Genomic DNA, 16,583 nt, shown 5'->3' with positions numbered 1-16,583 from the left:
GCTCCATATTATTTTAACAGCAAAGGCATCATAGGGACTGGCACAGGAGCCCTGCTGCCAAAACAGGTCTCCACACCAGTCATGTGTTTCTCTGTAAACACCATCAGATTCTCTAGCACTCATTGTTTTATGTAGTATGTATGTATGTGTGGGACAGGGCCTCACTCTGTCACCCAGGCTGGAATGACGGAGTGAAGTGGTGCAAACATAGCTCACTGCAGCTTTGACCTCCTGGGCTTAGGCAATCTTCCCACTCAGACTCCTGCGTAGCTGGGACCACAGGGGTGTGCCACCACACCTGGCTCATTTTTTTATTTTCATTTTTTGTAGAGACAGGGTCTTGTTATATTGCCCGGGCTGGTCTTGAACTCCTGGTCTCTGGCAACCCTCCTGCCTCAGTCTTGCAACGTGCTGGGATTCCAGGTGTGAGCCACGGCACCGGCTCTTGCACTTGTTTATTTATAGGAGGCAGCCCTCAGAAGACAAACCCAATGCAAAACATTTCCTTCAGGGAAGCCTGCGGCTGGCCACCCTGACCACTGTTGCCTCGTTTTACATCCTCACTCTGGGGATAGATGGGCTCCCTCCGTTAGCTCCATCAGCATGCAGATGGTACCCTCAGCTATTGATGACTACAGTTAATTTCTTTTTGAGGTGTTAGATGTTATGGTGCCTTCTAGTCTTTTGATAATTAAACCTTTGACAAAACTCAAATGTTTGGTTAGCAACCAAGCCTATTTTTCTCTCCTTCAACCCAACCCCTGTTCTACTTGATTTTGGTTGGTGAGGCCTGGGTTATCTTTGTTGATCCATGAGCCCAGTTTTGGTGCTGGGTTCTCAAATCCAACTGTTCATAGGTTCCATGTGATTCCAGACTGACGCTGAACATCTGTGCCTGCCCTGCTTCTTGTTGTTGCTTCTGTTATTTCTGTCATTGTGAAGACGGATCCAGACGCAGAAGAACAAAGACCCAGTCAAAGATCTTTTCCAGATTATGTGGTTTTGGCTTGTGCTCTGCAGTCCACTCTGGGCTCATGCTTGCTGCGAGCACGTCCGTGAACATCAGCTGTGGGCCTCATGCAGGGATGCTCAGGCTGCTCCCAGCAGGACCACAGTTTTGGCCTCTGAAACACAACTGAAGAAAAGCAGAGTGCTTTCTGTGATTTTTTAATCAATGTTTTCCACTTTTGCATTCCTAGGCTGCCCGCCTCACTGGAAGAACTTCACAGACAAATGCTACTATTTTTCGGTTGAGAAAGAAATTTTTGAGGAAGCAAAGCTTTTCTGTGAAGACAAGTCTTCCCATCTCGTTTTCATAAACACTAGAGAGGAACAGGTATGCCTGCCACATACTTGGTCGGGGAAACTATAATTTAAGGATAGTTTACATCTGGAAATTGCAGGCTTGTTGGGGATTCGGAGATATCACGAATTCCTAGTCACGTAAACATGGGAGGCAACATTACAGAGGTTTGGATTTTATCCAGTGGCTAGAAGCCTCCATGCCATTGGAATTGTATCTTCATGATTCTTCCTGGAAGACATTACTTATCAAGCCTGGAGATGCGTGGCTCCTCTGGTGGCTGTTGAAATAATTATCATGCAGAGAAGCTTGAGGGCTGCCACCAGGCACCTGTGGGGGCAGAGACAGAGGCATGAACACTGTAGGGATGGAGTGGGGGACAAGGGACCACGCATGGCCCCAGAGGAGTCAGGAAGAGCAAAGAAGGCTGTGGAGGCAGGGCCCACACATGGTAATGCTAGTGTCCATGCATTAGACCCCTTCTATATGCCAGGCACTGTGCGAGGCATCTTCTCCCTTAAACCTCACAGCAACCCTGGAACGTAAGTATTATTATTATCCTCATTTGACAGATAGGAAAACTGAGGCCCAGCAAGGTTTATGCAGACTGAGACCAAAACTGCGGCCCGTCTAGCAACAATGCGGCGCTTTCTTTGATACCACACCATTCCAGCGGCCTCCTCCCTTTTCCCTAAGTTACCTCCAGCAGACACAATCCTGTAAACAGATATTTCCTGTAGTAACTGACTGGAATGAGCACACGGCAGAGAGTGACCAAGCACCTGGGCTTTAGAATACACAGACCGGGGCCCAAGCCCAGCTCAGCTGCTTCTCGTGTTTGTTCAATGGGTGGTTATAAAAGCTTGAAGAAACACTGTGTGCAACACATTGCACATGGGGCCCAGGCCAGAGGAAGTGCCCAATAATATCACGACTATTCCTATGATTAGGACATGGGAGAAAGGGGTGGGTGGTAGGAGGAGGTGGAACCAATGGACATTCACTGAGTTGTCTGTGTGATTTAGAGGAAGAGCCTCACTTTAACATCAGTTGTAAACTTGTAAGAGGAAAAGGTCAAAGCCCCCCAAACAGTGCAAAACAGAGCAACTAGCAAGAAAAAAGCAGAAAGCAAAAGCAGGCTACACGTTCTGAAAAACTTCCTCTTTTAAATTGTCCTTTTTTCTGAATGTTAAATAGAAGAAGAAGGCCTGAGACATCTGTTCTGAAAAATAGTCACGCACCATCCCTGGTTTGTTTTTCAGCAATGGATAAAAAAACAGATGGTAGGGAGAGAGAGCCACTGGATCGGCCTCACAGACTCAGAGCATGAAAATGAATGGAAGTGGCTGGATGGGACATCTCCAGACTACAAGTAAGTACTCAGAAGCTTCCAGATTGGTGGTCAGGCTCTCACTGTTCTGTTGTCACTTCTTGCCCGACTCCCAACAGTTTCTTCCTTAATGACCTCATGTCCTAGACGCTCCTCCCAAACTGGGGCTCCTGGTACTAGTTGCATATTTCCCCTGGAGAAATCGTGGTTGACAGTTGATACGCTGTCAAATAAAGCTTTCCTTTCTTTTCATGGAGTGAGTTTTTTTTCATTTCTAAGGAAAAAATCATGAAACTCATAAAACCACACAGCGTAATACTTCTGGTCAAGGCATTTTCTTTAAACGCTATGGGAAAGCATGATGAAGCCCAGGCAACCTCAAGCATGTTCAGCGTTCGCCCCAGGCGTGTTTCCAAGAACTGGGGAGCTCCCTTCAGGATCACACTGTGGATGCCCCTGACAACCTAGTTGGGCTTCTAGGCAGAGTGTGATTAGAAACTACAGATGTGTAATTTTCCTGGCTCACGCCTGTAATCCCAGCACTTTGGGAGGCTGAGATGGGCAGATCACTTGAGGTCTGAAGTTCAAGACCAGCCTGGTCAACATGGCGAAACCTCGTCTTTACAAAAAAAAAAAAATACAAAAATTAGCCAGATATGGTGGCGCATGCGTGTAATCCCAGCTATTCAGGAGGCTGAGGCAGAAGAATTGCTTAAATCCAGGAGGCAGAGGTTGTAGCGAGCCGAGATTGTGCCACTGCACTCTAGCCTAGGCCACAGAGCAAGACTCTATCTCAAAAAAGAAAAAAAAAAAAGAAAAGAAACTACAAATGCGTGATTTTCCTACACATAGGAAGTTAAAATACACTATAAACAAAGTTGCATTTGCGGGATAACCATCCCCTAGAGGTTTGAAGTTTCCCTATAAGTCCCATGTGACCTAAGTTCTATGAAAGGAACAACAAAGAACAGAATCACTTTGAGGTACCTTCTCAGCTAACCCAGAAGTCTCCAGGGTCTCATCCTACCCCAGGGGATGTTAGCCCCTTCCCTAGTTCTAACAATGACTGTATTGCATCAGTTTGATTTTCACGTCTCCATACTCTGACTTTGCCTCTAACGGGTGTGAATATTGCAAGGAACTGTAACAAATGAAGCAGAATTTATTAAAAAAAAAAAAAAAACCCTCTGAGTAACTGTTAGTTTGCTGGAGACAGAGAGGCCAGACCCTGCAGAGGCTCCACCAGGCACAAGAGCATCACCGCATTGGAAGCACTTTCTGAGCATTGGGCAAAGGCCATGGTGTGGCCTCTGGGGCTGTCCCAGGAGAGGAGAAAACAAGGGTGTTTCAGGCCTAAGACAGTCTCATGGCCATGGAGGCCTAGGCTTGTATCAGCTGAGCAGCAAGGAGGAGGGTCAGGGGTGATGGAGAAGCCAGATCGAGTTTTTAAAATGTCCCTGTGTGCGTGTGCATGTGCATTTGGATAAACAGGCTCTTCCGTACTTTCAAATTCTCCATGTGAGTAGGATCAGAGGATAAAGGAGGAAATCAGAATAAGGCCATCTCTCTTTTATTTTTGTTTGTTTTTAAGAGACGAGGTCTCACTCTGTTGCCCAGGCTGAAGGGCAGTGGCACGATCACGGCTCACTGCAGCCTCTTATCTCCCCAGCTCAAGCAATCCTCCCACCTCAGACTCCCAAGTCCCTGGGACCACAGGTGCACATCACCACACCCGGCTAATGGTTTAAGCTTTTGTTTAGACGTGGTCTACTATGTTGCTCTGGTTGGTCTCAAACTCCTAGCCTCAAGTGATCCTCCCACCTTGGCCTCCCAAAGCACTGGGATCACAGGTATGAGCCACTGCAGCTAGCCAGGCCATCTCTTTATAAAAAATAAACACGTGGCCAAATATTGATTTGGAACATTAGAAGATTTTAGGTCTGAAGATGAGCCTTAGACTGCCCTTAAGGGCAAGTGGATGTCTGCTTCAGGCCTGTCAGAGACCCATCTGCTTCTCTGCACCTGTCCTGGGGAGAGGAAGGGGTGCCCCCTGGCATACTCTGGCAGTTGAGAATTTGCCTGATGAGCCAAGGAAAGTGCCCAACACATCAGGGACACACTTTAGGAGACCCAAAACAGTTGCAGGAATCACCATCTAAAACAGTAGCTGTAGAAGGTTGGAGCTGGGGATGGGAGACAGAGACTATTTTCTTAGAAAGACAAATTTTGCTTTTTTTTTGACAGCCAAGAGTGACAGGGTCTTTTTTTTTTTTTTTTTTTTTAAGAGAGTTGGGAGAAGCTGGAAAAAATATCATCTTCTCCACTTTTTTCACTGCCATAAATGCACAAAGGTCTGGGTTAGACTCACTAAGAAATTCAATCTTAAGCCTTTCCTCAAGAAAAAAACTGGATTGGCCCATATGGAATGGATTGAGCTGGAACATTACTCTCTGTGCCAGCTCTCCCAATGTGAAATTTTTCTCCTCTTCCCTGGGGTCCAGCAAGAATTATATGATTTGGATGGAGCGCACCAGCTTGGTACCCAGGACCTGAGAAGAATGACGTCACCAGCCACCTCACTGGGCACCCAGTCCCCAACCACAGCCATTTTGGAGCCTCCCAAATCCTCAGCTTCTGCACCCCAGCCACCACACAGGCTGTGCTTCTCGTTTTCCACCCAAAGGAATACATAGGCACATAAAAATCCCCAGGATCAAATTTTAAAAGCAAGAATAAGTTAGGCAGGCATGTTATGAGGTCTCAATAACCAAAGGCTAATTTAATTTGACATATAATAATAAACATTGCACACACTAGAAAGCAAGCCAGTGCAGTCAAGGGAGGGAGTGCATGCTGTAGCGTCAGCAAGATCGGGGTTCTGGGCCTTGAACCATCAACTCTCAAAACTGCAAGGCCTCATGCGAGTTCCTCAACCCCACAAAACCTCCATGTCCCCATTTAGAAGATGAATTTTACAAAAGTACCTATGTCAGTATTGTGAAAATCAAATGTGATATCTGTATGTAAAGCCTTTAGTACAGGGCTTGGCACGTAGGAAGTGCTCGAGAAATAGTACCTGCTGGTATTGGTCTATTATTACTATTATCATCATAATTATTATCATATTAGTTAGCAGTTGCTGATAAATACTACATAGCATGTATATATTTTACAGTATCCTGATTGGGATGTCCACACAGTGTCTTACTCAAGTCCCACAACAGGTTTGTGAAGAACACAAGAAAAACGTTCTCTGCATGGCCTGGGAATGGGCACTGGGCTTTAGGCTCTCAGGGGTCTCCCACGAGTATAAACTACCCCAAATACGTCTCCTCCTAGTCAGACCCACTTTTTTTTTTGGAGATGGAGTCTTGCTCTGTCGCCAGGCTGGAGGGCAGTGGTGAGGTCTCGGCTCACTGCAACCTCCGCCTCCCAGGTTCAAGTGATTCTCCTGTCTCAGCCTCTCAGTAACTGGGATTACACGCACCCCCCACCACGCTCGGCTAACTTTTTTGTATTTTTAGTAGAGATGGGGTTTCACCATGTTGGTCAGGCTGGTCTTGAACTCCTCACCTCAGGTGATCCTCCTGCCTCAGCCTCCCAAAGTGCTGGGATTACAGGCACAAGCCACCACACCCGGCCATCAGACTGACTTATACGTGCCTCGTCTTTGTATCTGTGGCCTCCAAGCGTTGGCCCATCCACCTCCCTTACCCCCACCACCAGCAGTGATTTCTGGAACAGATCATCTCAAGAGACTATTATGAACAATTATTCACCAACAAATTGGATAACTTAGAAGAATGGATAAATTCCTAGATACCTATAGCCTACCAAGACCCGATCCAGAAGAAATAGAAAGCATAGGCTGAGGTGGGAGTATCATTTGAGGCCAGGAGTTCAAGACCAGCCTAAGCAACAGAGGAAGACCCCCATCTCTTAAAGAAAAACAGGGGGAAAAAAAGGAAGAAATAGCCTGGCCAGCCTAATAACAAATAAGGAGATTGAAGTAGCAATCAGAAACCTCCGGAAAAAAAAAGCCCAGGACCAGATGGCTTCACAGCCAAATTCTACCAAACATTCAAAGAAGAGTTAGCATCAGTCCTTCTTAAACTCTTCCAAAAAATAGAAGTCGATGGGCCTGGCACCATTCCATCCCTTGCCCAGGTTAAGAAGAAGTAAGTACTACTGCTTTCCCCTTACTCTTTTCTCCCAGCACACATACCATCCTTTTAAAACGGTTTGTGGGTTTCGTGGTTACTGTTAAAGAGGAAATAGATGAGGGATAAAAGGCTCTATCCTCTGCGTCTTGGCCTCACCTCGTTTTTCATATTGAGACCTGGTTGTGAAAGAGAGTGCTGGAACGGACAGCAACAGTGACATGGAACAGAAGCCAGAGGCTTAGGGGACACACAGATTGAGCTCAGGCCTATTTCCTATGAAACACTCAACCTGACTTGCTGAATCTTACGGCTCCTTCTGCGCTGCAGCAGGACAGGACCAGCTGAGGGGAAAGAGTGGCGTGAGATGCCATTTGCAATGGCCCAGGACAGTTCCAAGGATGGGTCCCCAGGGGCTTTGGATCCACACACCAATACAATTTCAAAAGAAAGATTGGCAGGGCCGACACAGATCAGCAGGATTTTATTTGCCGATTAAGGACAAGGCTTTTAAAAAGTACCGATCAGCAAATCTCAACATTAAAGAAAATAATAAACCTGTAATTATTTCCAGGAAGACACGGCTGGCCATCTTACATTCACACACACACACTCTCCTTATTCTTCTCCTTTCACCAGGTCCTGTGAAAACTTCATTCTTGGTCAACACCCAGTCCCTGACTGGAGATTAGAGTCCATTGGCCCACAGTCTCATGATAACATTTGATGAATTACCTTGAAGTGTCTGCCATGAGCCAGCCTCTGTGCTGGCCTGCAGGATCTTTTCTGGATTGTGGGGGCAGCAGTATGAGTGAGCAGTTGTCATTGGGATCATGTTTTAAAAAGGCAGGTTTCCGGGGCCATGTCACAGTCAATAGAACATAGCAACCCTAACTGTGGATACAGCAAAGAACAGGCCTTCAAAGGAGATTTCAACATTCCCCTCTCAGTTACTGATGGACAAATTGATAGGGATATAGTAGACACAATCAGCTAACTTGACTCATTTGATATTTGTGGGACATTTCACCCAACATCTGCAAATACATATTCTTTTCAGGCGCGTGTGGTACATTCACCAAGATGAACTATATTTTGAGCCATAAAATAAGTCTCAATAAATTTAAAAGAACTAGAACTATAAGGCCAGGCACGGTGGCGCACGCCTGTAATCCCAGTACTTTGGGAAGCCGAGGCAGGTGGATCACCTGAGGCCAAGAGTTTGAGACCAGCCAGGCCAACATGGTGAAACCCCGTCTCTACTAAAAGTACAAAACATTAGCCAGGCGTGGTGGCAGGTGCCTGTAATCCCAGCTACTCAGGAGGCTGAGGCAGGAGAATTGCTTGAACCCGGGAGGTAGAGGTTGCAGTGCGCTGAGATCACACCACTGCACTCCAGCCTGGGTGAGACAGCGAGACTCCATCTCAAAAAAAAAAACAAAACAACAACAACAAAAAATACAACTATATAGAGTATGTTTTCTGACCAAAATAATTAAATTAGACATAGATAGACAAATATCTGTGAAATCCCAATTATTTTAAATCACACATTTCTTAATAACCCATGGGTCAAAGAAAAAAAATCACAAAGGAAATCTGAAAATGTTTCAAAGAAGATGAAAACATACCAAAATATGTGGAGTGCAGCTAAAATAGTATTTAGAAAGGGATATTTATAGCTTTAAAATACATGTATTAGAAGCATTGTTTAAGGGTTGAAAATCAATTATCTAAGCTTCCACTTTACCAGGGTAGAGAAAGAAGAACAAATTAATCCCTAAGTAAGTTAAAGGAAGGAAATAATAAAGACTGGAAAGTAGTGAAATAGAAAGACCAACAGTAGAAAGGATCTATAAAACAGGAACATGTCAAAGTTGATCTTTTCCTTTGGGAGGCCAAGGCAGGAGGAGGATTGCTTGAGCCCAGAAGTTCGAGACCGGCCTGAGCAACATAGCAAGACCCCATCTCTACAAAAAACTTAAAAATTAGCTGGGTGTGCTGGTGTGCATCTGTGGTCCCAGGTATTCAGGAGGCTGAGGTGAGAGGATCACTTGAGCTTGGGAGGTTGAGGCTGCAGTGAGCTGTGATCACACCTCTGCATTCTGGCCTTGGCTTTTTTCTTTTTTCTTTCGTTTTTTTTCCAAGACAGAACAAGACTCTGTCTCAAAAGAAAAAAAAAAAAAAAAAGGCTGATCCTTTTACTCTTGGTGTAATGAATGTAGGTATAAGCATGTCACTGGGCAGACTGTCACTGTTAATGGAGGCTGCCTGCTAGACCTGTGGGAGCCGAACACATGTGGGACTGGGTACTGCCCACCTGCTCAGAGCAGAATGCTCAGGGAGCTTTTTTGCCTACCCTGCTTGCAGGTGCCACCTTGGATCACCAGAGATGTGACAGTCTTCCTGAGAATCTCCCAAACAGACTAGAAGCTCTTCTGTTCCTCTGTCCACAGGACATCATTTGGTGGGAGTGTGCTGTCACATTACGAGTCACAGCTTTCATCTTCACATCACAAAGATAAAATGTGCTGCCTTTCTGTCTACGCAGACTGCTTCATATAATATCACACGTTGTGCTTTTAGTTTTTTGTGTTTTATTTTTTATTTTTTAAGATGGTCTAGTTCTGTTGCCCAGGCTGGAGTGCGGTGGCACAATCATGGCTCACTGCAGCCTCAACCTCCCAGGCTCCAGTGATCCTCCTATTTTAGTCTCCTGAGTAGCTGGGACTTCTGGCATCAGCTGCCATACCTGGCTAATTTATTTTAAATTTTTTATAGAGATGTGGGGGGGGGTCTCACTGTGTTACCCAGGCTAGTCTCGAACTCCCGGCCTCAAGCGATCCTCCTGCCTTAGCCTCCTGAAGTGCTGGGATTACAGTGTGAGCCACTGTGCTAGGCTGAATTAGAGGATGCTAAAGGTTTTCTTCCAGGCTCTTTCATTCTACAGTCCTATATTCTAAATCCTATTTTTTTTGAGATGGAGACTCGTTCTGTCACTCAGTCTGGAGGGCAGTGGTGTGATCTTGGCTCACTACAACCTCCACCTCCTGGGTTCAAGCGATTCTCATGCCTCAGCCTCCCCAGTAGCTGGGACTCCAGGTGCCTGCCACCAGGCCTGGCTAATGTTTGTTTTTTTTTAGTAGAGATGGGGTTTCGCCATGTTGGCCAGGCTGGTCTTGAACTCCTGACCTTAGGTGATCCACCCACCTCGGCCTCCCAAACTGCTGGGATTACAGGTGTGAGCCACTGTGCCCAGCCTCTAAATCCTATTCTAAATATCTTATATTTAGATATATATACTTGATGTGTGTGTGTGTGTTTCCAGCTCACTGGAGCAGTCAGTCCAAGCATTTCCAGGATTCCTGGTGTACTCAGAGTATGCTGTCCAAGTACATGTATGTGCTGCTACCACTCACTTCTGTGACATGTGTATGATAATGTAGAATTTGGGGCTTTGAGCCCCAGACTTCAGCCATTCATCTTGCCAGAATCTACCTGTGAATGAGGTTAAGGCACTGTTTAAGCTGACATTCTTCTCCAAAATATATACATTCATGCTTATTTGACATGTTATGTTCTATTTTATTATAAACATGCAGACTGAGGGGTTTTTCCGCAAATCTCTCCATGTGATTTTAGCTTTAGCGAAGAGATGCTTTGAGACTCTGGGTGGTCAGTCCACAGAATAAATTGTCCCTGCAGCTTGGCTTCAGGCTACGCACTTTCCACCCATTCTGGCCTACTGCAGTCACCTCTGCTCATAGAACTGCATTCTGCTTTTAGTTCTAAGGAAAGCCTTGAGCACTGTATGTAAAGAATTCCAGTGGCCTGGAAAAACAAATGGAGAAAGGTGATAAAGATTATCTCCTTTCTTATCACTCAGTTATTTCTCTGCCTGGTTGTTACATCCTTTTTATTTATTTAACTTAAAACGACTTAAAAGGAAACGCAAGGGGAAAATATTAAGCAGGACTTTAAGCCCAAAGAGGTCATATTTATACAATTTCCCAATTAACTGAGAAATCAAGAATATCAAATATCCTTGATTCAGGAGTCATAGATCTCAAATTTTATAAACAAAAGTGGAATCAAACCCTCTCATGTTACTGGCAGAAATGAATAAAATGTACATCCACAAGATCAAACTGCTCAGGCATTGTTGACATCTCCAGAAGAATCTCACAAGGTGGAAGGAGTTACACAAAAAAAGCAAATGTGAAAGTAAACTACTTTTCCTTCCAACTTCATCTCTATCTGGTGTCGGGCTGAGATTGTCACAGGCTGAAATGTTGCACTCATTGTGGCTCGTCTGTTATGTAAGCTCTAAGAGTTGGGACTTTGTCTCTTCTCTGCACTGCTATGTTGCCGTCACCCAGATGATACCTGGCTCATAGCAGGAGGGCTGTGGATGCCTGGTGTGAGTGAGTGAGTGAGTGAGTGAGACTATTTTCTAACTCTCCCTTCTAAGTAGCATCCCATTTTTACTCTCACCAATCGATGGTTTCCTCTGAATTCTCTTTTATCACTAGGTTTATTTAATTGAGGTCACTCAATTAATACATATTTTTTTTGAGATGGAGCCTCCCTCTGTTACCCAGGCTGGAGTGCAGTGGCATGATCTTGGCTCACTGCAAACTTCCACCTCCTGGATTCAAGCGATTCTCCTGCCTCAGTCTCCCAAGTAGCTACAGGTGCCTGCCACCATGCCCAGCTGATTTTTGTATTTTTAGTAGAGACGGGGTTTCGTCATGTTGGCCAGGCTGGTCTCGAACTCCTGACCTCAGGAGATCCACCTGCCTCAGCCTCCCAAAGTGCTGGGATTACAGGCATGAGCCACCACTTCTGGCCTTCATATTCATTTTTTTAAAATCCCAAAATACACATTTGGTGTGGGGGAGTCAGTTCTACCCTGTCCCCATCCTTTGACTATGAACTTCAACTGTCCTTTCATGTTGCCCTCTGGTTTTGCGGGTCTTACTGTCCAGAGAGGCAGGGCCATACAGGCTGTCTTCTCGGGTGACCTGAGGATACTCTGTGGCCAGTGCGGTAATGAGTCATTGTTTATGGGAAGCACCCTCTGCTGCAGATGTTCTTCCAGACCCTCCACGTGAGGCTGGCTTGTCCTCTCAGGCAGCAGCCGCAAGCTTCTGTGAATGAATCTGCTTCTTAGACAAGATTGAGCCTTCAAAGGGTAAGTCTGGAAGCACACCTGATTGATTCATGGAAATAGAATCAATAATGGTTATCTGTGGCAAAGTGCTGTTCCGAGCCGCAGCATCCAAGTTGAAAGCCCCATGTGAACTCATCCTAAAGAAAACTTGTTTTTAAGAATCTCTCTCTCAAAAAAGGCAGTGAAATGTAGGAGTCATTTTCAGTAGGATTAAATTACTATTTCTTTCTAAAGCGATCAACCTTCTACAACTCAGCCAGATAATCATAACCAGTTATTTGTAATGGTAGGTTCTTATAAATGTATTTCAAAAGTCTTTCACTTTCTCTTCCTGGCTCTTGGACTTGTTAGAGGCAAGATATTGAAATGTACAAGGTCCCTCTGGGTTCTCACAAGACCGTGTGTGTGTGTGTGTGTGTGTATCATGTCCTCATAATGAATAGATAATCACACACATATATGCACTCATGCCCAGAAGTCAGCATTCCAGTACACATCAGAAAATCATTCATCTCACTGTCCCAAAGCAAGATCCGCTCCCTCCGCATTGTGATGAACCAGCATAGTGAGTTTGGTTCATGGTAGCAAAGATCATAGGCCTGCAGGGAGATGCCGCATTATGCATTACTCTGCAAAACAGCTCCTCCTTACTCTGAATAAGAGCACGTACTGCTTCTTAAACTGCATTTTCATTCCAGGATAAATGACATGCTTCAGTTTTGTTTTTTATATTTCTCTGCTGCTCTTGAGTAAAGAAAAGCTGTGCATTACTGTGCAAATAACATTCAATTTCTGTTTTGCTAAAAGAAATTGGAAAGCTGGACAGCCGGATAACTGGGGTCATGGCCACGGGCCAGGAGAAGACTGTGCTGGGTTGATTTATGCTGGGCAGTGGAACGATTTCCAATGTGAAGACGTCAATAACTTCATCTGCGAAAAAGACAGAGAGACAGGTGAGCAGTAGATGGGATTTAAGAGGGAGCTGCCAGCTCATGTCCTATGAAAGGGTGAGGGGTGGTGAGTACAAGGGCCCTGAATGCAGGCTCTGCAATTAGGTTTCAGTCCTGGTTCTGCCATTTATTAACTGGGCAGGTGATTAACCTCAGGGGAATAGTAATAGCATCTTCTTCACGAGGTTGTTGTGAAGATTTAAATAGTAAGTGTGCCTCACATGTAGGAAGTACTCAACGAATGCTAAACTAACTGATCCAGATAAGTATCTTATATTGTGAGTTAATTGTTCTTTAAGATATAGCACCAGCCGGGCACAGTGGCTCATGCCTGTAATCCCAGCACTTTGGGAGGCCGAGGCAGGCGGATCTCCTGAGGTGGGGAGTTCGAGACCAGACTGACCAACATGGAGAAACCCCATCTCTACTAAAAGTACAAAATTAGCCGGGCGTGGTGGCATGTGCCTGTAATCCCAACTACTCAGGAGGCTGAAGCAGGAGAATTGCTTGAGCCCAGGAGGCAGAGGTTGAGGTGAGCCGAGATCGCACCATTGCACTCCAGCCTGGGTAACAAGAGCGAAACTCTGTTTCAAAAAAAAAGAAAGAAGATACAGCACCAATGTTAGTCCTTTTTCATAAACATTCATACACAGCTAATCCAGGCGGCCACGCATTCAGTTCCACGAGTATCTATTGAATATCTACTATAGGCCAGATCCTGTGATCCATAATAGAGGGAGATTGTCTGTGCTGCTTATGAGCTCATAAGCCAAAGCAGCTTGTGGAGATTTTCTTGACTTCAAAGGCTGTGTACCTACAGCTTCATTTAACACACGACCCTCTTTGGAATGCGGCATCTTCGTTTTCTTCACCAGAATGAGATTAAAAGTTTGTGATAGGGGATAGGGGAAATGGGGAATGAAGGCGAATGGGTATGGGGTTTCTTTTTGGGGTGATGGAAATGTTCTAAAATTAAACTAGATTGGTTTTAAATTGCATAACTTCGTGAATATACCAAAGACCACTGAATTACATACTTTAAATGGGTGAATTATACAATTTGTGAATTATATTTCAATAAAGCTGTTCATTTAAAAAGTTGGCAGTAAACAAAAACCTCAAATATATTTTGGTCAAACTATTTTTGGAAGTAACTGGGGCATAAATTATCCATATTGCCATTCAACAGACAATTATTGAGCACCTTTGATGTGTCAGGCATTGGTCCAAGTGCTAGGGACCTTAAGACACATAGGAACTCACAGCTGGGTCAGTTGAGGGGGAAAAACACAGATATCTAAACAAGAGATTATAATTGATGGTGACAAGTAACTCAGATTTGTCTTTTGTATGCTTTGTTTGGCCATTTGGGATTTGAGTAGGGACCAAGCTTCCCCAGAATAGGCTCTTTCAAAGTGAAACTTAGCTTTTCATCTGAATAAGATCTTCTAGATGTTTCTTTGAAAATATAAGCATTGTTGAATTATGTATTTTAGACACTGTCCTATAAAAATACACATTCCTTTTTTTTTGAATTGCACTTTAACTTTATTATTTAAGAAAAACTAATGCCCATTCTTATTTCTCTCTTTTAGTATTGTCATCTGCATTATAATGGACTGTGATGGAATCACATGAGCAAATTTTCAGCTCTCAAAGGCAAAGGACACTCCTTTCTAATTGCATCACATTCTCATCAGATTGAAAAAAAAAAGCACTGAAAACCAATTACTGAAAAAAAATTGACAGCTAGTGTTTTACCATCCGTCATTACCCAAAGACTTGGGAACTAAAATGTTCCCCAGGGTGATATGCTGATTTTCATTGTGCACATGGACTGAATCACATAGATTTTCCTCCGTCAGTAACCATGCAATTATTCAAATTATGCCTTCCAAAGTATGGAACACTCCAATCAGAAAAAGGCTATCATTGGTTGGTGAGTTATAGGAAGAACTTAAGCATATACTGTGTAAACAGTACCATACGTTTCTAAAAATCCCAAGTGTAGGAAAAATATGCAGACATACAGATATATAGGCCAACTCTTAGTAATAATATGAAATATACTTAAAGAGCTTTTAAAACTTTGTATTTTTGTACAAAATATTTGCCTTTTACAATTTTTTTCCTTTTTTTTTTTTTTTTTTTGTCATTTTACCGACATAATACATGGAGCCAAAGAAAACAATAATGGTACTAATAAAAACTCCTAGGGTTTCCTGTCAGATTTAATTCTACCCAGTGGCAAAGAATTTTTTCAATTGTGGTTTTAAAAAAATAATTAAATATACATGTGTATATATATATATATATATTTTTTTTTAATGTTTCATTTCCTCAGAGGAGTCAATCACTTGGAATGTCTAGAAATATCCTTACAGATTTCTGCCAGTGTCAATCAAGCTTGCACACATGCACGACTCAGTGAAGCGGGCTGTGCCTTGAGCCCATCACCAGCCAACATTCTTGACATGTGCCTGATCAGACGCAGAAGAAGTGGGCAACTCAAGACATGCTTCCACTTCATTTTGGTGGAGTCAGGAGGTGTGGGGGATGGAGAGGCATCTGTTGGGAAGGGCACTGAATCTGGCCTATCTAGAAGGCCCTATTTCATGGCTGAGCTCTGACTGTACTTGGCATCAGACCACTACCAGAGCCGACGTTAACTGTCAGGAACGTATGGCGTCACATCAGCCAAAGACAGAGATGCTAGAAAGATGGGAACCAGCTACATATTACCTGGAAAGTTTGTTCTCTTAAGTCGTTTCCAAAAACGTAACTCCAAGGCATATGCATGATGAAATGCAAGAACAAACTTTTGGCCACTTTGTGGAACTCTTAAAATAAGAACCTTTCCAGCCTGACGCGGTAGCTCACACCTGTAATCCCAGGACTTTGGGAGGCCAAGGCAGGTGAATCACTTGAGGTCAGGAGTTCGAGACCAGCCTGACGTCATGGCACGTCTGGCCAACATGGCAAAACCCCATCTCTACTAAAAATACGAAAATTAGCCAGGTATAGTGGCACATGGCCTGTAATCCCAGCCACTTGGGAGGCTGAGGCAGGAGAACCGCTTGAGCCCAGGAGGCAGAGATTGCAGTGAGCCAAGATCGCACCACTGCACTCCAGCCTGGGTGACAGAGCAAGAATCCAAAAAAAAAAAAAAAGAACCTTTCCTCTGAGCCCATCTTCCTTCCAGTCCTTGACTTTCCTTGACTTGCTGTTGGAAAGTCTAATATGAAAAGGGCTAAAACTAGGCATTAAATGTAACTGATGCTCAAAGGTAAGATTTCCATCCAACAGATTCCTTCTCCTCCCTCCCAAGGGTCTTCCCAGCTGGTGCTGCTACCTATGGCAAATAAAATGGTAAAAGAATAAAGACAGAGTTTGACTTTCCCACCTGCAAACACATGGACTGTATTGCTTTGCCCACAATCCCCATTCCCCATTCCCCATTCATGCTGTTTTCATAGCCCAGTAATGGCCAACTGCTCAGCACCTGTGTGCCCTGCTGTCAGGCAGGTGGGACCCGCGGTCTTCTGGGCCTAAACTGCTGAAGCCTGCAACACAAGGCAGGCACCGCATTCCAGTACCTCTTCAGGCTCAACAGCCTTTAGGGACTACTTTTTCATGATCTCCCTGTTTTTCAAGTATCAGTTAAAAT

The 16,583-nt window shown here is 44.3% G+C and overlaps 1 protein-coding gene across 1 annotated transcript in view; it reads left to right on the top strand.

The window, feature by feature from the left end:
• The window catches only part of COLEC12 (collectin subfamily member 12), a 181,803-nt gene extending 166,647 nt beyond the window's left edge, over window positions 1–15,156 (top strand). Inside the window, exons 7-10 of the mRNA XM_023228530.2 lie at window positions 1,200–1,336; window positions 2,566–2,675; window positions 12,774–12,919; window positions 14,512–15,156. Of these exons, the coding sequence (XP_023084298.1) occupies window positions 1,200–1,336; window positions 2,566–2,675; window positions 12,774–12,919; window positions 14,512–14,531 (413 nt within the window). The 3' untranslated portion in view covers window positions 14,532–15,156. The remainder of the gene's footprint in view (window positions 1–1,199; window positions 1,337–2,565; window positions 2,676–12,773; window positions 12,920–14,511) is intronic.
• The last annotated feature ends 1,427 nt before the right edge of the window (window positions 15,157–16,583 follow it).

Source organism: Piliocolobus tephrosceles, chromosome 18 (assembly GCF_002776525.5).
Source record: "Piliocolobus tephrosceles isolate RC106 chromosome 18, ASM277652v3, whole genome shotgun sequence".
Lineage (NCBI taxonomy): Eukaryota > Metazoa > Chordata > Mammalia > Primates > Cercopithecidae > Piliocolobus > Piliocolobus tephrosceles.
Note: the sequence above shows the minus strand (reverse complement) of the source record. Positions and strands in the feature narration are given on the sequence as shown.